We start from the raw sequence: 27984 nt of genomic DNA, 5'->3' as shown, positions 1-27984 counted from the left end.
CACCGTCGACACAGGAGTCGGTATCCGTGTCGGCGTCTGTATCTGCCATCTGAGGTAACGGGCGCTTTAGAGCCCCTGACGGCCTATGAGACGTCTGGACAGGCACAAGCTGAATAGCCGGCTGTCTCATGTCAACCACTGTTTTTTTATACAGAGCTGACACTGTCACGTAATTTTCAACAGTACATCCACTCAGGTGTCGACCCCCTAGGTGGTGACATCACTGTTACAGACACTCTGCTCCGTCTCCACATCATTTTTCTCCTCATACATGTCGACACAAACGTACCGACACACAGCACACACACAGGGAATGCTCTGATAGAGGACAGGACCCCACTAGCCCTTTGGGGAGACAGAGGGAGAGTATGCCAGCACACACCAGAGCGCTATATATATATACAGGGATAACCTTATATAAGTGTTTTTCCCCTTATAGCTGCTGTATGTTTTAATACTGCGCCTAATTAGTGCCCCCCTCTCTTTTTTTAACCCTTTCTGTAGTGCAGGGAAGAGCCAGGGAGCTTCCCTCCAACTGAGCTGTGAGGGAAAATGGCGCCAGTGTGCTGAGGAGATAGGCTCCGCCCCCTTTTCGGCGGCCTTATCACCCGTTTTTCTGTATATTCTGGCAGGGGTTAAATGCATCCATATAGCCCAGGAGCTATATGTGATGCATTTTTTGCCATGTAAGGTATTTTTATCGTGTTTTATTGCGTCTCAGGGCGCCCCCCCCAGCGCCCTGCACCCTCAGTGACCGGAGTATGAAGTGTGCTGAGAGCAATGGCGCACAGCTGCAGTGCTGTGCGCTACCTTATTGAAGACAGGAACGTCTTCTGCCGCCGATTTTTCCGGACCTCTTCGCTCTTCTGGCTCTGTAAGGGGGCCGGCGGCGCGGCTCCGGGACCCATCCAGGCTGAACCTGTGATCGTCCCTCTGGAGCTAATGTCCAGTAGCCAAGAAGCCCAATCCACTCTGCACGCAGGTGAGTTCGCTTCTTCTCCCCTTAGTCCCTCGATGCAGTGAGCCTGTTGCCAGCAGGTCTCACTGAAAATAACAAACCTAAACTAAAACTTTCACTAAGAAGCTCAGGAGAGCCCCTAGTGTGCACCCTTCTCGTCAGGCACAGAAATCTAACTGAGGCTTGGAGGAGGGTCATATGGGGAGGAGCCAGTGCACACCAGTTAGTCCTAAAGCTTTCTTTAGATGTGCCCAGTCTCCTGCGGAGCCGCTATTCCCCATGGTCCTTACGGAGTCCCCAGCATCCACTTAGGACGTTAGAGAAAAATTAAAAATACACTGTCACACTTACCACATCATGGCACACAGTTTCTGGTGCACCAGTCAGTGTACAGTCTGACTGTGCATCATGGGTGGGACTGGGGAGGGTGTTGACATTGTGTCTGCACCAGCTTGGTGATGTGCCTGAAGGGCGGTGGTTCTGTTTGCACTCTCTAGACTGCCTGTAAGTGTTCCTGGCTGCTCATCTTTAAGTGGTGGTAGCCGCAGCAGCAGGGACAGAACAGGGAAGGGCTGGCGCGGACACAGCACCATGCATAATGACATCATTAATAGCAGACCAGACCAAGTGATGGGGGTAAACGGAGGGGTTGGGACAGCTTGATAACTTTTGGAGTTTTTTAACTTATTTGCGCAAGTGCCATTCCAGACGGGCAGCCTGGTCTGTTTTTTAAATCACATTTAGGAGCTGCCGTACTTGAACCTCTGGGCCAGGGTGGAGTGTTCCCTTTGTACCCCCTTGTCGCCGTGTCTACATTTCAATTACATACATTTCATACAGTTGCAGTAGGAAACATGCAACATTCAAAAAGGGTCACAGACAGCCATCCTGATCATGTATGACTAGTCAATAAAGATGAATTTATTGGGGTGTTTTGTTCTAACAGTCATCTAAAGATGCTCTGCAAAGTGAATGTGTGTTAACAAGGACCTTACATAATAAATAACATAAAAATGACCCTTTGTAACTTATTATTATTATTATTATTATTATTATATATAAAGCATTTCTTTGTTAGTCTCTCATATATGCTCCCAGAACCGAATCCTTTGAAGAGATTGTTAGACCGCAAGGCTATGCTATAAATTATTACTTGCCAAAGAAGGGGGCGAGCATCCGCACAATTGTTATAAAGGTGTTGGGGGACCTGTGACCCCTTTAATGATTCACATGTGGTGGCAATAGATGGTAGTGAATTATGAAGCTCTGACCATAGTTAGAGTGCTAAACTGTCCAACAGTCTGGGACAGTAGGGAGGTCCTGAATAGATACCTTTTCTGTGTAATAGCTGGAGCGCACATGAAAGTTTCCAAGTTCCTGGTGATTATCATCTTGAGTGTATAGATCTTTTAGGGTTTCGGGCTCTTGATGCTTGCAGAACTGTCAAAATAGATTTTAAATAATACAATTTTATAATTAGAATGCCCCTTCTCATAGACATCAAGACGTTTCTTTTTGCTATGAAATAGAACGGATATAAAACACTCCTACTCAGGAAAACAGATTTCTGGAAATATCCATTGCATATTATAAACACTCAGAGGCTGCAATTACATACAACTACTCATTATTGTAAATATCTAAACAGCCAATCAGGTAGCAGCACATCAATGCACAAAAACTTGCAAACAAGGTCTATGTTGTTGACCAAATGCTATAAAAGGGAAAGATCTGGAAAATCTGACTGTGACTGTGGAATGACTGTTTGTGCTAGATGGTGTAATTTCAGTTTTGCTGACCTCCTTGGACTTCCTTACACAAAAGCCTACAGAATTTAGGGAGAATAGTACGGCAAAGACAAACCACCCAGTGAGCATCAGCATCTTGTTAATGAGAGAGGTTAGAGGAGAATGGCAAAATATCAATTCACTATACCAGTGGTATACAGAAAAGCACAGCAAGTCAAAACTTGATTTGGATGGCCTACAGCAGTGATGGGAAACCTTGGCACTCCAGCTGTTGTGGAACTACACATCCCAGCATGCCCTGCTACAGTTTTAGCATGGTCAAATAGCAAAACTGTAGCAGGGCATGCTGGGATGTGTAGTTCAACAACAGCTGGAGTGCCAAGGTTCCCCATCACTAGCCTACAGCATCATATACCAACTGAGATTCATTTAAATGCCTACACATATCCCTTTATGCCACAATCTTTTACAGCTACTTCCTGCAGGATAACAGCCATGCCACAAGGTAAACATACATTCCAAGCTAGTTCCACGAACATGAAGGAACTCAATTGCTTCAACAGTCACCAGCACTCAATCTAATATAGCGCTCCTTTGGGATGTGGTGGATCAGGAAATTTGCAGCATGAACATGCAACTGCCAAATCTATAGCATTATAATTCTAAAACAAACTGTGATCACAATTCATGCGCCAATCAAGTAGCCCGTGTTCAAGTGATAGAAAGCGTCACCAACACTTAACAATAGAGTATAGAAGATAATAATTACCACAACAGATCACAGGTGCTTTCAATCCACAAATAATTCATTTGAGGATATTTAAACCAAATAATTATAGTATTGGAAACTCTTTAAAAAATGACACAAAACACAAACATAGTGTAATACTGTTTTGTAAACTGAAACACAAGAGAAGTAAGGAGTAGACTCGTACCCAGACTAGTGGTCTACTCACCCACCCACTCCAATCACCCACTACCTCACCCACTCCAATCAATTATTTAAAACAGGTAGGCCTAATACCAGACATGGATCTGCTAGTGTCTAAAATTCCTATACAATACAATGAAGAATCAAGTCCACATATTCCATTTCCCGCTATCGATGTAGTTACCCAAAGTTCTGTGTGGTATAGTCCCGGGAAAGCCGCATCGGACTCGCTGACCACGTGTATCATGCTTCAGGCGCAAGTCAAATGTCCCATAGTCTACCGCACTCATCGGCATAAGCCGAACCAGGAAGTCCTCCAACCGGAAGGACAATGTCCGTGCGTTCCAACGCCGGGAAACCACATGACCGGAAGTCAATAGTCCCTTCCATTTCTCTCCCCCGATTTTATGAAAAATGGAGATATCGAAGTTGGTTCCTTGATGTATGGCAATGCACGGTCGTCGCCATTTTGTTGAAGATAGTTCATATATCACACCAAAGATAAAAACAGAAGATAAAATCAAATATTCAAATCAGAAGAAAATGAATAAAAAATTGTAACGTGGTACACAGTCACTATAAAAACAAGACCAATAGTACACATCATAAAAATCATTTGGTTTCAAAGTCCTTGTTCAGACCAGAGGGCTCTAAGGTTTTATACATGAAGATTAGTTACATTTCATTCTTTGCCAATTTCTTATGTAAGTCCCTACCCCTCATATCAGGTTTCGTTTTTTTTCAGTGCAAAAAAAAAATTCTAATGTAGTTAGGATCATAGTTGTGAATTCTTTAAAATGTAATGATAGAGCATGGGTCTCCAAATCTTTTTTAATGTTACGCAGATGTTCTCCCATTCTGACCTTCAGAGCCCTACTGGTCTGGCCAATATAAAATTTATTGCAGCAGCATTCAATACAATAAATAATATTCGCAGAATGACAAGTGATTAAGTCCTTGATAATACATTTCTTATTATTAATGATAACTTCTACTTTTTTGTTTCCAAATGTATTTGGAATATTTTTGCAGGCTATGCACGACCCACATCTAAAAAACCTTCCGATTTATTGTCGGTCTCGTGAGGGATGTGTGATGAAAACTATGCACCAACTTTGAATGTAAGTGCTTTTCTGTATATACAGACAGGGTTGTCTGGTAATTCAGTTCCAATCACAGGGTCTCTTTTTAGTATCGACCAGTGTTTCTTTAGAATCTTTTTGACTTTATTATGTTGAGAGGAGTAATTCGTGGTAAATGCCCACTTGTACCTATCATTCTCAATCCTAATATTTTTGTCCTTAGTTTTCATAAGGTCTGACCTCTCAATTTTAGTGACATGATCCAGAGATTGTCTCACTTCCCCCTAATCATAGCCACACTCAATGAAGCAATCCTTCATCACTGATGTCTGGCCAAGGAAAACTGGTTGATCAGTACAATTCCTCTTAAGCCATTTAAACTGACCGACAGGCATACTGTCGAGCCAGTTATCATGGTGACAACTCGACCTGCTAATATAGGACTGGGAATCTGTCGGTTTAATAAATGTTCTAGTTTTTAAACCCCCTTCCTCAACATATTTAGGTCCAAAAAATGAACCTCTTTCTGACGGATGTCGAATGCCAGTTTAACCTGATTGTCATCATCATTGAGGTAGGTACAGAAAAGATCAAATGTATCCCTCTCTCCTTTCCAGATAAATAAAATATCATCAATGTACCTATGCCAGGACACTAGGTTCGCCCCACATGGACAGTCAGTCCATACAAATTCATCTTCCCATGCACCCATAAAATTTTTAGCATAACTAGGGGTGAACCTAGTACCTATGGAAGTACTACATTTCTGAATAAAAAATTCTTCTCTGAAAACAAAATAATTGTTAAACAGGATAAAACTAATACCATCTATTATAAAATCCTGAAAGTTACTTGGCAAATCCGACTTCAGTAACACTTCCCTTACTGCTTTTAGTCCTTGTTAATGAGCTATAATAGTGTATAAGGAGTTCACATCAGCTGTAACCAGATAATAATTATTCTCCCATTTAATATCCTTTAAAATATTTAAAACATCACCAGTGTCCTTTAAATGTGAACAATTACATAAAACAAATGGTGGAAGATTAATATCAATCAATTGCGATAAATTGGCTGATAATGAGTTGATCCCGGAGACTATGGGTCTCCCCGGGGGGTTGGTGAGAATCTTATGTACTTTAGGTAAAACATGAATATTCGGTATTACCGGATACTCAACAAACAAAAATTTACATTCTGCTTCTTTTATCACCCCTTTCTTATTCTATTTTTTTTTAATAAGTTCTTTAAGCTGTAACTGGATTTTCTTAGTAGGATCACCTCACATTTTCTTGTAGGTGCATTTATCTTCCAGATGGTGACAGATTTCTGCCTCATAGTCTTTCCTATTAAAGAGGACAATACTGCCCCCCTTATCAGCAGATTTTATAAACAATTCCTTATTGGAGGTCAAAGTTTTTATAGCTTTTCTCTCCTTAAAGGTTAAATTACATCTTATTTTCTGAGTGTCTAATTTTTCTAAATCTTCCCTTACCAAACTGGCAAATGATTCTAGGAAACACCCCTTGAGATGTGCTGGATAAAACATGGACCTAGGTTTAAATAAAGAGGTCTCAGTATTTTCCGTTACTATTGAATCGCCCTCTTTTAGTTTGAAAAAAAAAATGTTAAAGTCAATTTTCTAGTAAATTTTCAACATCGATAGAAACAGCAAACTGATCAACTTTGGTTGAGGGGGCGTATTTCAACCCTTTTTCCAAAAGGGATCTCTCCTCTTCCAAGAGGATGTGGGAGCTCAGGTTAAAAATCTTAACCTTTACTTTTTGTCCATTTGATTGAATTTCTTCAATCTGGTCCTTTAGTCTAGTTTTCCTTTTTCTCTTCCGCTTTCTTTTTTTGTTAATACCTCCCCTCGTCCCTCGCTGTTGTCGTTTTACCTTTGGTCCAATTGTCTCCTCTCCCTCTCTAAAAAAGGTGTTTGGTAATCAATCTCTTCTAGGGGTTGGTATCTATTTCTTATAAGGACAGGACTTTGCTAATGGGTGGAGCTGACATCCCCCCTATTTCTTCTATTTGGCATATATCTCTTTCTTGGGTTCCTCCAAGTAAGGGTATTACCTTATCAATGATTAGTTTTAAATCTATCATTGGTGTATCCTCTCAGGTCATCGACTATCATAATAGGTAAAATAATCATTTGAGGAATAAGTGTTATTTCTGGAAAAGGTTCTTCTATTACCCTTAGGACCAAACTTATTAGGTCTGATTATATACAGGGGTTTTTTCTTTAGCTAAAGGTTTATCTTCAACATTAATTCTTTTGATACATGATGAATTTAACTCCGTATCTCAGTATCTTTTCTGATCTTCCTATTTTTACTTATATCATTTCTTCCTTTTCCTTAAAGTCTGGTAGATCCATGAATGGGATAATCACCTCCTTATACTGCTTAATTTCCTCATTTAGGGCCCTCAGGTTCTTTTCTCTCTCATTAATGATGAGTTCCATTAACTTAAAGGAGCAGTCGTCAATAATATGTTCCCATTCACATCTAAATTGTTCAGTTGCTGTCGTGAAACTTGCTTTTTTGGAGATTTTTTAACCCCCTAGAAATAATTTTGGAAGATAAATATTTTTCCAAAGTCATGACTTCCCACCATATTTTGTTCTCTTTTAGAAGGACCAGCTCTAATTTGTGTAAAACATTATCAAGATCTTCATCTGATACATTAATATCAACAATGGACGGAGAGAATAAGGAATCAAGTTTCCTCACTCTTTCCTCCCTGTTACGAAACATGTTTTGTAACAGGGAGGAAAGAGTGAGGAAACTTGATTCACTAAAGGATGTGGGAGCTCAGGTTAAGATTTTTAATCCGAGCTCCCACATCCTCTTGGAAGAGGAGAGATCCCTATTGGAAAAAGAGTTGAAATACGCCCCCTCAACCAAAGTGAATCAGTTCGATATCTTTATCGATGTTGAAAAATTTACTAGAATTTACTTTAAAAAGGATTTTCAAACTAAAAGAGGGAGAGTCAATAGTAACGGAAAATACTGAGACCTCTTTATTTAAACCTAGGTCCACGTTTTCTAGAGATGAGCGGATTCGGTTTTACTCGGTTTTACTCGGTTCTCAAATCAGAACCTTATTGGCTATCCAAAACACGTGACATCCGTGAGCCAATTAGATGCCGTTTTGAGAACCGAGTAAAACCGAGTAAAACCGAACCCGCTCATCTCTAGTTTTATCTAGCACATCTGAAGTGGTGTTTCCTAGAATCATTTGCCAGTTTGGTAAGAGAAGATTTGAAAAAATTAGACACTCAGAAAATCAGATGTAATTCAACCTTTAAGGAGAGAAAAGCTATAAAAACTTTGACCTCCAATAAGGAATTGATTATAAAATATGCCGATAAGGGGGACGGTATTGTCCTTCTTAATAGGAAAGACTATGAGGCAGAAATCTCGCCAACTGGAAGATAAACGCACCTACTAAGAAATCCAATTACAGCTTAAAGAACTTATAGAAAAATATAATAAGAAAGGGATGATCACAGAAGCAGAATGTAAATTTTGGTTTGTTGAGTATCCAGTAATACCGACTATTTATGTTTTACCTAAAGTACATAAGAGTCTCACCAACCCGCCGGGGAGACCAATAGTCTCCGGGATCGACTCATTAACAGCCAATTTATCGCAACTGATTGATTTTAATCTTCAACCATTTGTTTTATGTAATCGTTCACATTTAAAGTACACTGGTGATGTTTAAATATTTTAAAGGGTATTAAATGGGAGAATAATTATTATCTGGTTACGGCTGATGTCAACAAGGACTAAAAGCAGTAAGGGAAGTGTTACTGAAGTCAGATTTGCCAAGTAACTTTCAGGATTTTATAATAGATGGTATTAGTTTTATCCTGTTTAACTATTATTTTGTTTTTAGAGAATAATTTTTTATTCAGAAATGTGGTACTTCCATGGGCATTAGGTTCGCCCCTAGTTATGCTAACATTTTTATGGGTGCATGGGAAGGTGAATTTGTATGAACTAACTGTCCATATGGGGCGACCCTAGTGTCCTGGCACATGTACATCAATATTTTATTTATCTGGAAAGGAGAGAGGGAAACATTGGATCTTTTCTGTACCTACCTCAATGATATTGACAATCAGGTTAAACTGGCATTCGACATCAGTCAGAAAGAGGTTAATTTTTTGGACCTAACTATTTATGTTGAGGAAGGGGGTTTAAAAACTAGAACATTTATTAAACCGACAGATTCCTGGTCCTATATTAGCAGGTCGAGATGTCACCATGATAACTGGCTCGACAGAATTCCTGTCGGTCAGTTAAAACAACTTAAGAGGAATTCTACTGATCAACAAGTTTTCCTTACCCAGGCATCAGTGATGAAGGATTGCTTCATTGAGTGTGGCTATGATTAGGGGGAAGTAAGACAATCTCTGAATCATGTCACTAAAATTGAGAGGTCAGACCTTATGAAAACTAAGGACAAAAATATTAGGATTGAGAATGATAGGTACAATTGGGCATTTACCACAAATTACTCCTCTCAACATAATAAAGTCAAAAAGATTCTAAAGAAACACTGGCCGATACTAAAAAGAGACCCTGTGATTGGAACTGAATTACCGACAACCCTGTCTGTATATACAGAAAAGCACCCAACTTACAATCAAAGTTGGTGCATAGTTTTCATCACACATCCCCCACGAAATTGACAATAACATCGGAAGGTTTCTTTAGATGTGGGTCGTGCATAGCCTGCAAAAATATTCCAAATACATTTGGAAACAAAAAAGTAGAAGTTATCATTAATAAAAAGAAATGTATTATCAAGGACTTCATCACTTGTCATTCTGCGAATATTATTTATTGTATTGAACGCTGTTGCAATAAATTTTATATTGGCCGGACCAGTAGGGCTCTGAAGGTCAGAATGGAAGAACATCTTCGTAACACTAAAAAAGATTTGGAGACCCATGCTCTATCATTACATTTTTAAAAATTCACAACTATGATCCTAAATACATTAGAAATTTTTTGCACTGAAAAAATTAAACCTGATATGAGGGGTGGGGTCTTACATAAGAAATTGGCAAAGAATGAAATGCAACTAATCTTATGTATAAAACCTTAGAGCTGGTCTGAACAAGGACTTCGAAACCAAATGGTTTTTATGATGTGTACTATTGGTCTTGTTTTTATAGTGACTGTGTACCATGTTACGTTTTTTTATTAGTTTTCTTCTGATCTGAAGATTTGATTTTATCTTCTGTTTTTATCTTTGGTGTGATATATGAACAACCTTCAACAAAATGGCGCTGACCGCATTGCCATACATCAAGGAACCAACTTCGATATCTCCATTTTTCATAAAATCAGAGGAGAGAAATGGAAGGGACTATTGACTTCCGGTCATGTGGTTTCCCCGTGTTGGAACACACAGACATTGTCCTTTCAGTTGGAGGACTTCCTGGTTCCGCTTATGCTGATGAGTGCGGTAGACTATGGGACATTTGACTTCCGCCGGAAGTGGAATACACGTGGTCAGCAAGTCCAACGCGGCTTTCCCGGGACTATGCCACACGGAACTTTGGGTAACTACATCGATAGCGGGAAATGGAATATGTGGACTTGATTCTTCATTGTATTGTATAGGAATTTTAGACGCTAGCGGATCCATGTCTGGTATTAGGCCTACCTGTTTTAAATAATTGATTGGAGTGGGTGAGGTATAAATACCTCTTATGTGTAGTTACCTCCTACACCTTGAAAGGGATAACATCAGGTTATCGAAACGCGTTGGTGGAGGTAACAAGAAGACACGTGGACGACTTACCTGGCGGTTGATGACGCACTCCGGGGACGCCTGGTAGGAATTATCATATGCACATATGTCTACTGTTATTTGTAGACAATGAAATTCGGTGAGAGTCCACATGTCTAAAAGTTTTTTATATTTGTTGTTCTGTCTGAATAAAAATAGTATTATACTATTCAAAGTTTTCTTTATCTACATGAATACTGTGGATGATTCAATTGGAGAGGAATCGGTCTATGAGAAGCTGAGAAGGACTGGGATTAACCACACTGGTGGCCCGCTCCCCTACTAAGCGATACGTGTCTACTTATGAGTAGACCACTAGTCTGGGTACGAGTCTACTCCTTACTTCTCTTGTGTTTCAGTTTACAAAACAGTATTACACTATATTTGTGTTTTGTGTAATTTTTTAAAGAGTTTCCAATACTATAATTATTTGGTTTGGATATCCTCAAATTAATTATTTGTGGATTGAAAGCGCCTGTGATCTGTTGCGGTAATTATTATCTTCTAAAGCATTAGAATTCAGGCTAGTCCTGGAATTAATGAGAGTTTTACCCAGTACTAGAAAGGTGTACCAAATGAATAGGATTTTAATTGCCTACCGGTAAATTATTTTCTCAAAGTCCGTAGAGGATGCTGGGGTCCATATTAGTACCATGAGGTATAGACGGGTCCACCAGGAGCCATGGGCACTTTAACACTTTGATAGTGTGGGCTGGCTCCTCCCTCTATGCCCCTCCTACCAGAGTCAGTCTAGAAACTGTGCCCGAGGAGACAGACAACCTCGAGAGAAGGATTTTACACAGATAGCGGCGAGATTCACACCAGCTCACGTATACTATTATTTATTTATTTGCAGTTTCTAATATAGCGCAGCATATTCCGTTGTGCTTTACAATTAGAACAACAGTTATAGAACAAAACTGGGAAAAGACAGACAGAGATAGAGGTAGGAGAGCCCTGCTCGCAAGCTTACAATCTATAGGGAAATAGGCATTGATACACAAGGATAGATGCTACCTGTTACATAATGGTCTCTCAGATTGCTAGGTTCTTAATGGGTTGTATGATATGATCACACAGCAATGTTGGAAGACAAAATGTGAGGTTATGTAGACTATACAGAGAGGATATAACTGGATAGGGAAGCACTGCAGGTTATGTAGGTGGGTCTGGAATTTGGTAGGCTTGTCTGAAGAGATACGTTTTCAGGGAACGTTTAAAGGTTTGGAGATAGAGGAGAGTCTTATTGTGCATGGGAGGGCATTCCACAAAGTGGGTGAAGCCCGGGTAAAGTCCTGTAATTTTGAGTGGGAACAGGTAATACATGTAGATGAGAGACGCAGATCTTGTGCAGAGCGGAGAGGTCTGGTAGGGATATATTTTGAGATGAGTGAGGAGATGCATGATGGTGCAGTCTGGTTAATAGCCTTGTATGTAAGTAAAAGTATTTTATATTTAACACGGTAGAATACCGGTAACCAATGGAGGGACTGACAGAGCGGATCAGCAGTCGAAGAACGTCTGGCGAGGAAGATTAGCCTCGCAGCTGCATTCAAAATTGATTGTAGTGGTGAGAGCCTATGTTTGGGAAGACCAGTAAGGAGACAATTACAATAATAAAGGCACATACAAGGCAAACCAAGCTAACCAGCTTGAAAACTCAGCAACGGCTGAACAATATTACTTAACCAAGTAACAAAAAACAGTACTTAACCAAAAACAAAGCAGTACTGAACAAAGTAACCACTGCAGGAGCACGAAGCGTTGGGCGGGCACCCAGCATCCTTTACGGACTACGAGAAAAGGATTTACTGGTAGGTAATTAAAATTCTATTTTCTCTTATGTCCTAGAGGATGCTGGGGTCCACATTAGTACCATGGGGATGTACCAAAGCTCCCATAACAGGAGGGAGAGCGCCAAGGTTCCTGCAGAACTGATTGACCAAACTTTAGGTCCTCAGAGGCCAAAGTATCGAACTTGTAGAACTTAGCAAACTTGTTCGACCCAGACCACGTAGCCACTCGGCAAAGTTGCAAGGCCGAGACACCATGGGCAGCCACCTAGGAAGAACCCACCTTACGAGTTTAAAACTCTTCTGTAGGAAACTTCTTGGATTCACACCAAGATACATACGTTTTCCAAATACAATGGTAATGTTTAGACATTACTCCTTTTCTAGCCTGCATCACGGTAGGAATGACCTTGTTCGGAATGCCCTTCCGAGCTAATATCAGGCGTTTAACCTCCATGCCGTCAAACATAGCCAAGGTAAGTCTTGATAAGCGAACGGCCCCTGTTGCAGAAGGTCCTCACGAAGAGGAAGAGGCCTCAGATCCTCTAGCTATAGATCCAGAAGATCTGCGCACCAAGCCCTTCTTGGCCAGTCCGGAGAAATGAGGATTGCCAGAACTCTTGTTCTCTTTATGATCTTTAGAATCCTTGGAATGAGTGGAAGTCGAGGAAACACGTACACTGACTGGAACAACCAAAGAGTTACCAGGGCGTTCACCGCCACTGCTTGTTGCTCTCTTGACTTGGAACCGTAACTCCTAAGCTTCTTGTTGAGATGGGAAGCCATCATGTCTATTTGAGGTACACCCCAAAGATTTGTCACCTCCTTGAACACCTCCGGGTGGAGGCTCCACTCTCCTGGATGGAGATCATGTCTGCTGAGGAAGTCTGCTTCCCAGTTGTCCACTCCCGGAATGAAGATCGCTGACAGCGGAAATGCGTGCCTTTCTGTCCAGAGGATTCTGTTTACCTCTGACATTGCAGCTCTGCTCTTCGTTCCGCCATGTCGGTTTATGTAGGTCACCGTCGTTATATTGTCTGACTGCACCTGAATGGCCCAATCTTGTAGAAGATGTGCCGCTTGCAGAAGACCATTGTACATGGCCCTTAGTTCCAGAACGCTGATTGGAAGAATGGATTCCAGACTTGACCACCTTCCCTGGAAGGTTTCCCCTTGGGTGACTGCGCCTCAACCTCTGAGACTTGCATCCGTGGATAGAAGGATCCAGTCCTGAATCCCGAACCTGCGGCCCTCTAGGTGAGGCAATTGTAGCCACCACAGGAGTGAAATCCTGGCTTTTGGCAACAGACGTATCCTCTGGTGCATGTGCAGATGAGATCCCGACCACTTGTCCAGGAGATTCAGTTGGAAGGCCCGTGCATGAAATCTTCCGTACTGTACAGCCTCATAAGAGGCAACCATCTTCCCCAGAAGGCAAATGCACTGATGATCTGATACCCGGGCAGGTCTCAAGACATCCCGGACATAGTTTGGATCACCAATGCCTTTACCACCAGTAGAAATACCCTCTGATCTTCCGTGTCGAGGATCATTCCCAGAAAAGACAACCTCCTTGTCGGCTCCAAATGTGATTTTGGAAGATTCAGGACCCAGCCATGGTCCCTGAGCATGCTAATCGTGAGAGCAATGGACTGCAACAACCTCTCCCTGGAAGACGCCTTTATCAGCAGATCGTCCAGATAAGGAATTATATTCACCCCTTGCCTGCGGAGGAGAATCATCATCTCTGCCATGACCTTGGTGAACACCCTCGGTGCCGTGGAGAGACCGAACGGCAGTGCCTGAAACTGATAGTGGCAGTCCAACAGCGCAAATCTGAGATAAGCCTGGTGTGGCGGCCAAATCAGAATGTGGAGGTACGCATCCTTGATGGCCAAAGACATCAGAAACCCCCCCTTCACCAGCCCTGAGATCAACGCTCTCAGAGACTCCATTTTAAACTTGAATTCCCTTAGATAAGGGTTTAGCGACTTCAGGTTCAAAATGGGCCTGACCGAACCATCCGTTTTCGGTACCACAAACAGGTTTGAATAGTAACCTCGGTTTACAAGATGAGGTGGAACTGGAACAATTACAGCAGATCTTATCAATTTGTGAATGGCTTCCTGAAGGATAGCCCTTTCTGTCAGCAAAGCTGGCAGGCATGATTTGAAGAACCTGTGGGGTGGGAGCTCTTGAAACTCCAGTCTGTACCCCTGGGACACAATATCCAGTACCCAGGGATCCAGAATGGACGACACCCAGACGTGACTGAAACGTCTGAGCCTCGCTCCCACCTGCCCGTTCTCTAGGCAGGGAGGTCCACCGTCATGCTGAGGATTTTGAGGACACAGAGGCAGATTTCTGGTCTTGGGAACCTGCAGTTGCCAGTTTTTGGGATTTTGCTCGCCCACCTCTGAAGAAGTTGGTAGGAGTCTTGGAATTTCTAGCTTTTCAGACCGAAAGGACTGCACAGAGGACATAGAAAAAGGTTTCTTTGTCGTCTGAGAGGCTGAGGGAAGAAAGGTTGACTTACCAGCGCTTGTCGTGGAGATCCACGCATCCTATGCTTCCCCAAATAGAGCCTGACCTGTGAAGGGTAGGTTTTCCACACTTCTCCTGGATTCAGTGTCTGCCGGCCATTGTCGTAGCCATAGTCCCCTGCGAGCTGAGACAGCCATAGACGATGTCCTTGCAGTCAGATTACCCAGGTCCTTCATGGCCTCCACCAAGAAACCTGCAGAATCCTGTATGTTATGTAAAAACCATTCAATGTCACTTCTACTGTTAGAATCTAAGTCCTCTTGTAATGTGCCTGACTACTTTACTATGGCTTTAGAAATCCATGCACAGGCAATAGTGGGCCTTAATGCCACTCCTGAAGCAGTGTATATGGATTTGAGCATAGTTTCAATCTTGCGGTCTGCCGGTTCTTTCAAAGCGGTAGACCCTGGGATAGGTAACACCACCTTTTTAGACAGTTTAGATACAGAAGCGTATACTATAGGCGGGTTTTCCCACTTTTTCCTATCATCCTCAGGGAAAGGAAAAGCCACAAGAACCCTCTTTGGGATCTGGAATTTTTTCTCAATTTTTTCTCTGATTTTTCAAACAATGCATTTAATTTCTTAGATGCAGGGAAGGTCAGGGAGGCTTTTTTACTGTCTGTAAAGTAAGCCTCCTCTACCTGCTCAGGTGGTTTGTCAGTAATGTGTAACACATACCTAATAGCCTCAATCATGAGTTGCACCCCTCTTGCCAGGGAAGCCTCAGCCCCTGCATATCCGCATCACTCTCTGCCGTGTCAGAGTCGGTGTCCGTGTCAACCTGCATAATCTGAGCAAGTGCACGTTTCTTGGACACACCAGGGGATTTTGAGGTGGTGGGGACAGAACCAGACAAAACCTCCACAGATTGTTTCAAAATCTGTGATTCTGTGTCATAATGTGCAATCCTAGTAGAAATCTGGGATATCATTCCCTTAATAGAAGCTACCCACTGGGTCTCGGATTCGGAAGGCTGAGACAAAATATTACATTCCTGAGTACAAGGAATGGAATCCTCTGGAGAAGATACATATTCTGCCGCACAAGACAGAGTCCCTGGACATGGTTATGTGATAATTAGCATACACACACACACACACACACACACACACACACACACACACACACACACACACACACAGGAAAATGTCAGACAGTTTCCCCTAAGTACCTTCAGAGAAACACAGAGATTGGAGCCAGCACACACAGCGCCCCATTAGGCAATGACAGGGCAACGGCGTGGCGCCGACTGTGTACCTTAATAGTTTACACAGTTAATTTACCGCCTACCCCCCCTTCTACAACCCCCTGGTACCGCACAGGAAAGCTGGAGTTGTGTGGAGGGTCAGCGCTCCCTGTCAGCGTCTCTCAATGATGAACTGCAGGAAGAAAATGGCGCTTGTGAGCTGCTGGGTCTGCTGAGAAGCTCCGCCCCCAAACATGGCGCGGTTTCCCGCACTTTAGAGGATTATACTGGCCTGAGGTAATTCAGTCTAGTAGCAGAGCAACGTCCCTGATAGGATTTGTGACCAGTTTTGATGGTATTTGCGCTAGCCCAGGGCGCCCCTCACAGTGCCGCTCCTGATGTACCGCTGAGCCATCCGGAGCGCAGTGTCAGTACTGTGTACCCACCTTGATGCCGCCATTCACACCAGCTCCACGCTTGTCGGGTCACCGGTGACACACTCACCACCGCAATCTTCTGGCTCTGTTAGGGGTGGCGGCAAGCTCCGGGAGTGAGCGGTCACCTCGGGGGCAAACTATCATCAGCCTCAGGAGCTTAATGTCCTGTCAGCGGAGATAGTGGCCATAAACCTCTGAGGGTTGGACACTACTCCTGCCCCCCTAAGTCCCACGAAGCAGGAAGGCTGTTGCCAGCAGCCTCCCTGTGCCTAACATCTTAAAAAAAAAAAAAAAAACAAGAAAAGCTCTAAGAGCTCCCCTAGCTGTGACTGGCTCCTCCGGTCACATTTTCTAAACTGAGTCTGGTAGGAGGGGCATAGAGGGAGGAGCCAGCCCACACTATCAAAGTCTTAAAGTGCCCATGGCTCCTGGTGGACCCCTCTATACCCCACTGTACTAATATGGACCCCAGCATCCTCTAGGACGTAAGAGAAAAGTGGTTACTGACTGCATATTCCTTATTTATTTCATTTTTTAAAGCAATTTATTAATGTACTTCACAAGAACAGAGTATATAGTGACGTTTCAAAACACACATTCAAAATGTTAGAAAAGATTGCACAGAGTAAAGTACACATGTCTCAGGGTAAAATATGAATAGAATATGAATAAATAGAAAAATACTAATAGAAGCTAAACAGTACAGTTTAAGGAGAGGGAAGGTCTGAGGGAAGAGTAAAAATAATAAAAAGGGAAATGGAGAGGGACATAATACAACCATTCTTAGAAGCAAGTAAGATCCAGGTAAGGGAATTGGAATCTATGGTATTTGGGTAACCAACCAACTCGTTGAAGAAGAAAATAAGATTTTACTTACCGATAAATCTATTTCTCGGAGTCCGTAGTGGATGCTGGGGTTCCTGAAAGGACCATGGGGAATAGCGGCTCCGCAGGAGACAGGGCACAAAAAGTAAAGCTTTTTCAGATCAGGTGGTGTGCACTGGCTCCTCCCCCTATGACCCTCCTCCAGACTCCAGTTAGGTACTGTGCCCGGACGAGCGTACACAATAAGGGAGGATTTTGAATCCCGGGTAAGACTCATACCAGCCACACCAATCACACCGTACAACCTGTGATCTAAACCCAGTTAACAGTATGATAACAGCGGAGCCTCTGAAAGATGGCTTCCTTCAACAATAACCCGAATTAGTTAACAATAACTATGTACAATTTATGCAGATAATCCGCACTTGGGATGGGCGCCCAGCATCCACTACGGACTCCGAGAAATAGATTTATCGGTAAGTAAAATCTTATTTTCTCTATCGTCCTAGTGGATGCTGGGGTTCCTGAAAGGACCATGGGGATTATACCAAAGCTCCCAAACGGGCGGGAGAGTGCGGATGACTCTGCAGCACCGAATGAGAGAACTCCAGGTCCTCCTTAGCCAGAGTATCAAATTTGTAAAATTTTACAAACGTGTTCTCCCCTGACCACGTAGCTGCTCGGCAAAGTTGTAATGCCGAGACCCCTCGGGCAGCCGCCCAAGATGAGCCCACCTTCCTTGTGGAGTGGGCCTTTACAGATTTAGGCTGTGGCAGGCCTGCCACAGAATGTGCAAGTTGGATTGTGCTACAGATCCAACGAGCAATCGTCTGCTTAGACGCAGGAGCACCCATCTTGTTGGGTGCATACAATATAAACAACGAGTCAGATTTTCTGACTCCAGCTGTCCTTGCAATATATATTTGTAATGCTCTGACAACGTCCAGTAACTTGGAGTCCTCCAAGTCACTTGTAGCCGCAGGCACTACAATAGGCTGGTTCAGATGAAATGCTGACACCACCTTAGGGAGAAAATGCGGACGAGTCCGCAGTTCTGCCCTGTCCGAATGGAAATTCAGATATGGGCTTTTATAAGATAAAGCTGCCAATTCTGATACTCTCCTGGCAGAAGCCAGGGCTAGAAGCATGGTCACTTTCCAAGTGAGATATTTCAAATCCACCTTATTTAGTGGTTCAAACCAATGAGATTTTAGAAAGTCCAAAACCACATTGAGATCCCACGGTGCCACTGGAGGCACCACAGGAGGCTGTATATGCAGCACTCCCTTAACAAAGGTCTGGACTTCAGGGACTGAAGCCAATTCTTTTTGAAAGAAAATCGACAGGGCCGAAATTTGAACCTTAATAGATCCCAATTTGAGACCCATAGACAATCCTAATTGCAGGAAATGTAGGAATCGACCCAGTTGAAATTCCTCCGTCGGAGCACTCCGATCTTCGCACCACGCAACATATTTTCGCCAAATTCGGTGATAATGTTGCACGGTTACTTCCTTCCTTGCTTTAATCAAAGTAGGAATGACTTCTTCCGGCATGCCTTTTTCCTTTAGGATCCGGCGTTCAACCGCCATGCCGTCAAACGCAGCCGCGGTAAGTCTTGAAACAGACAGGGACCCTGCTGAAGCAAGTCCCTCCTTAGAGGTAGAGGCCACGGATCTTCCGTGATCATCTCTTGAAGTTCCGGGTACCAAGTCCTTCTTGGCCAATCCGGAACCACTAGTATCGTTCTTACGCCTCTTTGCCGTATAATTCTCAATACTTTTGGTATGAGAGGCAGAGGAGGAAACACATACACCGACTGGTACACCCAAGGCGTTACCAGCGCGTCCACAGCTATTGCCTGCGGATCTCTTGACCTGGCGCAATACCTGTCCAGTTTTTTGTTGAGGCGAGACGCCATCATGTCCACCATTGGTCTTTCCCAACGGGTTACCAGCATGTGGAAGACTTCTGGATGAAGTCCCCACTCTCCCGGGTGAAGATCGTGTCTGCTGAGGAAGTCTGCTTCCCAGTTGTCCACTCCCGGGATGAACACTGCTGACAGTGCCATCACATGAGTCTCTGCCCAGCGAAGAATCCTTGCAGCTTCTGCCATTGCACTCCTGCTTCTTGTGCCGCCCTGTCTGTTCACATGGGCGACTGCCGTGATGTTGTCCGACTGGATCAACACCGGTTTTCCCTGAAGCAGAGGTTCTGCCTGGCTTAGAGCATTGTATATTGCTCTTAGTTCCAGAATGTTTATGTGAAGAGACGTTTCCAGGCTCGTCCATACTCCCTGGAAGTTTCTTCCTTGTGTGACTGCTCCCCAGCCTCTCAGGCTGGCGTCCGTGGTCACCAGGATCCAATCCTGTATGCCGAATCTGCGGCCCTCCAATAGATGAGGACTCTGCAACCACCACAGAAGAGACACCCTTGTCCTTGGAGACAGGGTTATCCGTAGGTGCATCTGAAGATGCGACCCTGACCATTTGTCCAACAGATCCCTTTGGAAAATTCTTGCGTGGAATCTGCCGAATGGAATTGCTTCGTAAGAAGCCACCATTATTCCCAGGACTCTTGTGCATTGATGTACAGACACCTTTCCTGGTTTTAGGAGGTTCCTGACAAGGTCGGATAACTCCTTGGCTTTTTCCTCCGGGAGAAAAACCTTTTTCTGAACCGTGTCCAGAATCATCCCTAGGAACAGCAGACGAGTTGTCGGCATTAACTGGGATTTTGGAATATTCAGAATCCACCCGTGCTGTTTTAGCACTTCTTGAGACAGTGCTAATCCCATCTCTAGCTGTTCTCTGGACCTCGCCCTTATTAGGAGATCGTCCAAGTATGGGATAATTAATATGCCTTTTCTTCGAAGAAGAATCATCATCTCGGCCATTACCTTTGTAAAGAACCGAGGTGCCGTGGACAATCCGAACGGCAGCGTCTGAAACTGATAGTGACAGTTTTGTACAACGAACCTGAGGTACCCCTGGTGTGAGGGGTAAATTGGAACGTGGAGATACGCATCCTTGATGTCCAAGGATACCATAAAGTCCCCCTCTTCCAGGTTCGCTATCACTGCTCTGAGTGACTCCATCTTGAACTTGAACTTCTTTATGTACAGGTTCAAGGACTTCAGATTTAGAATAGGCCTTACCGAGCCATCCGGCTTCGGTACCACAAAAAGAGTGGAATAATACCCCTTCCCTTGTTGTAGAAGAGGTACCTTGACTATCACCTGCTGAGAGTACAGCTTGTGAATGGCTTCCAAAACCGTCTCCCTTTCGGAGGGGGACGTTGGTAAAGCAGACTTCAGGAAACGGCGAGGTGGATCTGTCTCTAATTCCAACCTGTACCCTTGAGATATTATCTGCAGGATCCAGGGATCTACCTGCGAGTGAGCCCACTGCGCGCTGTAATTTTTGAGACGACCGCCCACCGTCCCCGAGTCCGCTTGAGAAGCCCCAGCGTCATGCTGAGGCTTTTGTAGAAGCCGGGGAGGGCTTCTGTTCCTGGGAAGGAGCTGCGTGTTGCTGTCTCTTCCCTCGACCTCTGCCTCGTGGCAGATATGAATAGCCCTTTGCTCTCTTATTTTTAAAGGAACGAAAGGGCTGCGGTTGAAAAGTCGGTGCCTTTTTCTGTTGGGGAGTGACTTGAGGTAGAAAGGTGGATTTCCCGGCTGTAGCCGTGGCCACCAAATCTGATAGACCGACTCCAAATAACTCCTCCCCTTTATACGGCAAAACTTCCATATGCCGTTTTGAATCCGCATCGCCTGTCCACTGTCGCGTCCATAAAGCTCTTCTGGCCGAAATGGACATAGCACTTACCCGTGATGCCAGTGTGCAGATATCCCTCTGTGCATCACGCATATAAAGAAATGCATCCTTTATTTGTTCTAACGACAGTAAAATATTGTCCCTGTCCAGGGTATCAATATTTTCAATCAGGGACTCTGACCAAACTACCCCAGCACTGCCCATCCAGGCAGTCGCTACAGCTGGTCGTAGTATAACACCTGCATGTGTGTATATACTTTTTTGGATATTTTCCATCCGCCTATCTGATGGATCTTTAAGTGCGGCCGTCTCAGGAGAGGGTAACGCCACTTGTTTAGATAAGCGTGTTAGCGCCTTGTCCACCCTAGGAGGTGTTTCCCAGCGCTCCCTAACCTCTGGCGGGAAAGGGTATAATGCCAATAATTTCTTTGAAATTATCAGCTTTTTATCAGGGGCAACCCACGCTTCATTACACACGTCATTTAATTCTTCTGATTCAGGAAAAACTATAGGTAGTTTTTTCATACCCCACATAATACCCTGTTTAGTGGTACCTGTAGTATCAGCTAAATGTAACGCCTCCTTCATTGCCAAAATCATATAACGTGTGGCCCTACTGGAAAATACGGTTGAATCGTCACCGTCACCACTGGAGTCAGTGCCTGCGTCTGGGTCTGTGTCGACCGACTGAGGCAAAGGGCGTTTCACAGCCCCTGACGGTGTTTGAGTCGCCTGGACAGGCACTAATTGATTGTCCGGCCGCCTCATGTCGTCAAACGACTGCTTTAGCGTGTTGACACTATCCCGTAGTTCCATAAATAAAGGCATCCATTCTGGTGTCGACTCCCTAGGGGGTGACATCCTCATATTTGGCAATTGCTCCGCCTCCACACCAATATCGTCCTCATACATGTCGACACACACGTACCGACACACAGCAGACACACAGGGAATGCTCCTAACGAAGACAGGACCCACTAGCCCTTTGGGGAGACAGAGGGAGAGTTTGCCAGCACACACCAAAAGCGCTATATATATATATCAGGGATAGCCTTATAATAAGTGCTCCCTTATAGCTGCTTTGTTATATCAAAATATCGCCATAAATTTGCCCCCCCCTCTCTGTTTTACCCTGTTTCTGTAGTGCAGTGCAGGGGAGAGACTTGGGAGCCGTCCTGACCAGCGGAGCTGTGAGAGGAAATGGCGCCGTGTGCTGAGGAGATAGGCCCCGCCCCTTTTCTGGCGGGCTCGTCTCCCGCTATTTAGAAAAATCAGGCAGGGGTTAAATATCTCCATATAGCCTCTAGGGGCTATATGTGAGGTATTTTTAGCCTTTATAGGTATTCATTTGCCTCCCAGGGCGCCCCCCTCCCAGCGCCCTGCACCCTCAGTGACTGCCGTGTGAAGTGTGCTGAGAGGAAAATGGCGCACAGCTGCAGTGCTGTGCGCTACCTTTAGAAGACTGCAGGAGTCTTCAGCCGCCGATTCTGGACCTCTTCTGACTTCAGCATCTGCAAGGGGGCCGGCGGCGCGGCTCCGGTGACCATCCAGGCTGTACCTGTGATCGTCCCTCTGGAGCTTGATGTCCAGTAGCCAAGAAGCCAATCCATCCTGCACGCAGGTGAGTTGACTCCTTCTCCCCTCAGTCCCTCGCTGCAGTGATCCTGTTGCCAGCAGGAATCACTGTAAAATAAAAAACCTAGCTAAACTTTGTCTAAGCAGCTCTTTAGGAGAGCCACCTAGATTGCACCCTTCTCGGCCGGGCACAAAAATCTAACTGGAGTCTGGAGGAGGGTCATAGGGGGAGGAGCCAGTGCACACCACCTGATCTGAAAAAGCTTTACTTTTTGTGCCCTGTCTCCTGCGGAGCCGCTATTCCCCATGGTCCTTTCAGGAACCCCAGCATCCACTAGGACGATAGAGAAACCATGTTTGGTTTTCTAAGATTTATGGAATATTGAACCATTAAGGGAAGATTAAGTAGGTAATGTTTCCATTTTTTATAGAATCGTTTAATTTTCAATAACTGATCACGTCTGTCGCAATAAATATGATCTAGTAAGGCTGATTGCCCCAACCAACAGAACAGATTTTTGTATCCACTTATCCAATATAAGTTTTTTTTTGCTAAGGTAACAATAAGTATAGCTATAAAATGACCAGTATTAGAAACTCGTTTCCAAGTATCAAAATGTTTAAACATTAAAGGAGTAGGCAGTAAGGGAAGGGCAAACCTAAAGGCTTGGTTAATAAAAGAAATTATGCACATCGACATTTCTTAATTTAGGAACATGACCAGAATGCAAGCATGGAGGAAACCCAGTCTACTCTACACTTTGGGCAATGTCTTGTAGAGTCATCAACGATATATTGCCAATGACCTGTATGAATATTAAGGTTTGTGTATAATTTTTGTGCGACTCTCTGCCAACCTAGAGGAACTGATTGATTTTAAAATGGTGCTAGTATGTGAAAATATCTGTTGGAATTCCTCAAGGAGATCACATGACCATTTATTTTGTAAATGTGACCTTAGCTTAATAGGGTCATCTAAGAGAAGATGGGGATAGAGATATCGGATTTGAAAAGTGTCCATCAGGCCCAAGCGCTGTAACGATTCAAGCAAATCAGGTGCATCTTGTGATGACTATGGGGGTAATTCTGAGTTGATCGCAGCATCAAGTTTGTTAGTAATTTGGCAAAACCATGTGCACTGCAGGGGGGGCAGATATAACATTTGCAGAGAGAGTTAGATTTTTGTGGGTTATTTTGTTTCTGTGCAGGGTAAATACTGGCTGCTTTATTTTTACACTGCAATTTAGATTTCAGTTTGAACACACCCCACCCAAATCTAACTCTCACTGCACATGTTATATCTGCCCCCCTTGCAGTGCACATGGTTTTGCCCAACTGCTAACAAAATTGCTGCTGCGATCAACTCAGAATTAGGCCCTATAGTCTGGGAGGTATTTTAGCTACAGCGAAGTGGCATACCAATAAATGCATGAAGTAGTGCTTGGACAGAAGATACAATTTTTCTCTCAATTGTTGGAAAGACATAAGGTTCCCACCCGGATTTATTTTTTATTTTATTTTTTTTTAGAGGAGACCCTCCATGCAGCATAGGTGTCAAGAAAATTACAAGTAGGACCATTTCTCCGATTCCACAGGGGACACTGGAGAGTAGATGCGTGACTGAGTGAAGCTGGCACTTTAAATTTAAAAGTGAGAGTGACTCCATCCCCTCTATCTCACAGAAGCCCCAGTTAGAGAAACAGAGCCTGAGAGGAGATGGAACAGCAACAGAAGAAAGTAACAGAACGAAAGGAATCAACATCAACAACTGCTAAAGCCGAACAAAAAATAAGAATTTACTCACCGGTAATTCTATTTCTCGTAGTCCGTAGTGGATGCTGGGTACTCCGTAAGGACCATGGGGAATAGACGGGCTCCGCAGGAGACTGGGCACTCTTTAAAGAAAGATTAGGTACTATATCTGGTGTGCACTGGCTCCTCCCTCTATGCCCCTCCTCCAGACCTCAGTTAGGGAAACTGTGCCCGGAAGAGCTGACACTACAAGGAAAGGATTTGGAATCCAGGGTAAGACTCATACCAGCCACACCAATCACACCGTACAACTCGTGATAACTATACCCAGTTAACAGTATGAATAACAACTGAGCCTCACTGAACAGATGGCTCATAACAATAACCCTTTAGTTAAGCAATAACTATATACAAGTATTGCAGACAATCCGCACTTGGGACGGGCTCCCAGCATCCACTACGGACTACGAGAAATAGAATTACCGGTGAGTAAATTCTTATTTTCTCTGGCGTCCTAGTGGATGCTGGGTACTCCGTAAGGACCATGGGGATTATACCAAAGCTCCCAAACGGGCGGGAGAGTGCGGATGACTCTGCAGCACCGAATGAGCAAACTCAAGGTCCTCCTCAGCCAGGGTATCAAACTTGTAGAATTTTGCAAACGTGTTTGATCCCGACCAGGTAGCAGCTCGGCAAAGTTGTAAAGCCGAGACCCCTCGGGCAGCCGCCCAAGAAGAGCCCACCTTCCTCGTGGAATGGGCTTTTACTGATTTAGGATGCGGCAGTCCAGCCGCAGAATGTGCAAGTTGAATCGTGCAACAGATCCAGCGAGCAATAGTCTGCTTAGAAGCAGGAGCACCCAGCTTGTTGGGTGCATGCAGGATAAACAGCGAATCAGTCTTTCTGACTCTAGCCGTCCTGGAAACATAGATTTTCAGGGCCCGGACTACGTCCAGCAACTTGGAAGCCTCCAAGTCCCGAGTAGCCGCAGGCACCACAATAGGTTGGTTCAAATGAAACGCTGATACCACCTTAGGGAGAAATTGGGGACGAGTCCTCAATTCTGCCCTGTCCATATGGAAGATCAGATAAGGGCTTTTACAGGACAAAGCCGCCAATTCTGACACCCGCCTAGCCGAAGCAAAGGCCAAAAGCATGACCACTTTCCACGTGAGATATTTCAACTCCACGGTCTGAAGTGGCTCAAACCAATGTGATTTTAGGAAATCCAACACTACGTAGAATCCCAAGGTGCCACTGGGGGCACAAAAGGGGGCGGAATATGCAGCACTCCCTTAACAAACGTCTGAACTTCAGGCAGTGAAGCCAGTTCTTTTTGAAAGAAAACAGACAGGGCCGAAATCTGGACTTTAATGGATCCCAATTTTAGGCCCATAGTCACTCCTGACTGTAGGAAGTGCAGAAATCGACCCAGCTGAAATTCTTCTGTTGGAGCCTTCATAGCCTCACACCAAGCAACATATTTTCGCCATATGCGGTGATAATGTTTTGCTGTCACATCCTTCCTAGCTTTTATCAGGAATGACTTCAACCGGAATGCCCTTTTCCATCAGGATCTGGCGTTCAACCGCCATGCCGTCAAACGCAGCCGCGGTAAGTCTTGGAACAGACAGGGCCCCTGCTGTAGCAGGTCCTGTCTGAGAGGCAGAGGCCAAGGGTCCTCTGAGATCATTTCTTGTAGTTCCGGGTACCAAGTCCTTCTTGGCCAATCCGGAACGATGAGTATAGTTCTTACTCCTCTCTTTCTTATTATCCTCAGTACCTTTGGTATGAGAGGAAGAGGAGGGAACACATAAACCGACTAGTACACCCACGGTGTCACTAGAGCGTGAGGGTCCCTTGACCTGGGCCAATATCTTTTTAGCTTTTTGTTGAGGCGGGACGCCATCATGTCCACCTGTGGCCTTTCCCAACGATTTACAATCAGCTGGAAGACTTCTGGATGAAGTCCCCCCTCTCCCGGGTGGAGGTCGTGCCTGCTGAGGAAGTCTGCTTCCCAGTTGTCCACTCCCGGAATGAACACTGCTGACAGTGCTATCACGTGATTTTCCGCCCATCGGAGAATCCTTGTGGCTTCTGCAATCGCCATCCTGCTTCTTGTGCCGCCCTGTCGGTTTACATGGGCGACCGCCGTGCTGTTGTCTGACTGAATCAGCACCGGCTGGTTTTGAAGCAGGGGTTTTGCCTGATTTAGGGCATTGTAAATGGCCCTTAGTTCCAGAATATTTATGTGTAGGGAAGCCTCCTGACTCGACCATTGTCCTTGGAAGTTTCTTCCCTGAGTGACTGCCCCCCAACCTCGGAGACTTGCATCCGTGGTCACCAGGACCCAGTCCTGTATGCCGAATCTGCGGCCCTCGAGAAGATGATCACTCTGCAGCCACCACAGCAGAGATACCCTGGCCCTCGGGGACAGGGTGATCAGCCGATGCATCTGAAGATGCGATCCGGACCACTTGTCTAACAGATCCCACTGAAAGATCCTTGCATGGAACCTGCCGAATGGAATTGCCTCGTAAGAAGCTACCATCTTTCCCAGGACTCGCGTACAGTGATGCACCGACACCTGTTTTGGTTTTAGGAGGTCTCTGACCAGAGAGGACAACTCCTTGGCCTTCTCCTCCGGGAGAAACACCTTCTTCTGTTCTGTGTCCAGAATCATACCCAGGAACAGCAGACGCGTCGTAGGAACCAGCTGCGACTTCGGGATATATAGAATCCAGCCGTGCGGTTGTAGTACTTCCTGAGAAAGTGCTACTCCGACCAACAACTGCTCCCTGGACCTCGTCTTTATAAGGAGATCGTCCAAGTACGGGATAATTATAACTCCCTTCTTTCGAAGGAGTATCATCATTTCGGCCATTACTTTGGTAAATACCCTCGGTGCCGTGGACAGACCAAGCGGCAACGTCTGGAATTGGTAATGGCAGTCCTGTACCACAAAACGGAGGTAGACCTGGTGAGGTGGGTAAATGGGGACATGTAGGTAAGCATCCTTGATGTCCAGTGATACCATGTAATCCCCATTTCCAGGCTTGCAATAACCGCCCTGAGCGATTCCATTTTGAACTTGAACTTCCTTATAGAAGTGTTCAAGGATTTCAAATTTAAAATGGGTCTCACCGAACCGTCTGGTTTCGGTACCACAGACATTGTGGAATAGTAACCCCGTCCCTGTTGAAGGAGGGGAACTTTTATTATCACCTGCTGGAGGTACAGCTTGTGAATTGCCACCAGTACTACCTCCCTGTCCTGGGGAGTAGCTGGCAAGGCTGATTTGAGGTAACGGCAAGGGGGAGACGTCTCGAATTCCAGCTTGTATCCCTGATATACCACTTGTAGAACCCAGGGATCCACCTGTGAGCGAACCCACCGGTCGCTGAAGTTCCGGAGACGGGGCCCCACCGCACCTGGCTCCACCAGTGGAGCCCCAGCGTCATGCGGTGGATTTAGTGGAAGCAGGGGAGGATTTTTGTTCTTGGGAACTGGCTGTATGGTGCAGCTTTTTCCCTCTACCCCTGCCTCTGGGCAGAA

At 44.7% G+C, this 27984-nt stretch overlaps 1 protein-coding gene across 4 annotated transcripts in view; it reads right to left on the bottom strand.

Annotated features, from left to right (window-relative positions):
• The window catches only part of VPS16 (VPS16 core subunit of CORVET and HOPS complexes), a 959900-nt gene that overhangs the window by 249058 nt on the left and 682858 nt on the right, over positions 1 to 27984 (bottom strand). For all 4 annotated transcript variants that reach the window (XM_063934117.1, XM_063934116.1, XM_063934114.1 and 1 more), the window contains one exon: positions 2291 to 2398. In XM_063934117.1, coding sequence (XP_063790187.1) covers positions 2291 to 2398 — 108 coding nt within the window. The remainder of the gene's footprint in view (positions 1 to 2290; positions 2399 to 27984) is intronic.

This window comes from Pseudophryne corroboree, chromosome 7 (assembly GCF_028390025.1).
Source record: "Pseudophryne corroboree isolate aPseCor3 chromosome 7, aPseCor3.hap2, whole genome shotgun sequence".
NCBI lineage: Eukaryota > Metazoa > Chordata > Amphibia > Anura > Myobatrachidae > Pseudophryne > Pseudophryne corroboree.
The sequence above is the reverse complement of the archived record's forward strand: the minus strand, read 5'-3'. Positions and strand labels throughout refer to the sequence as shown.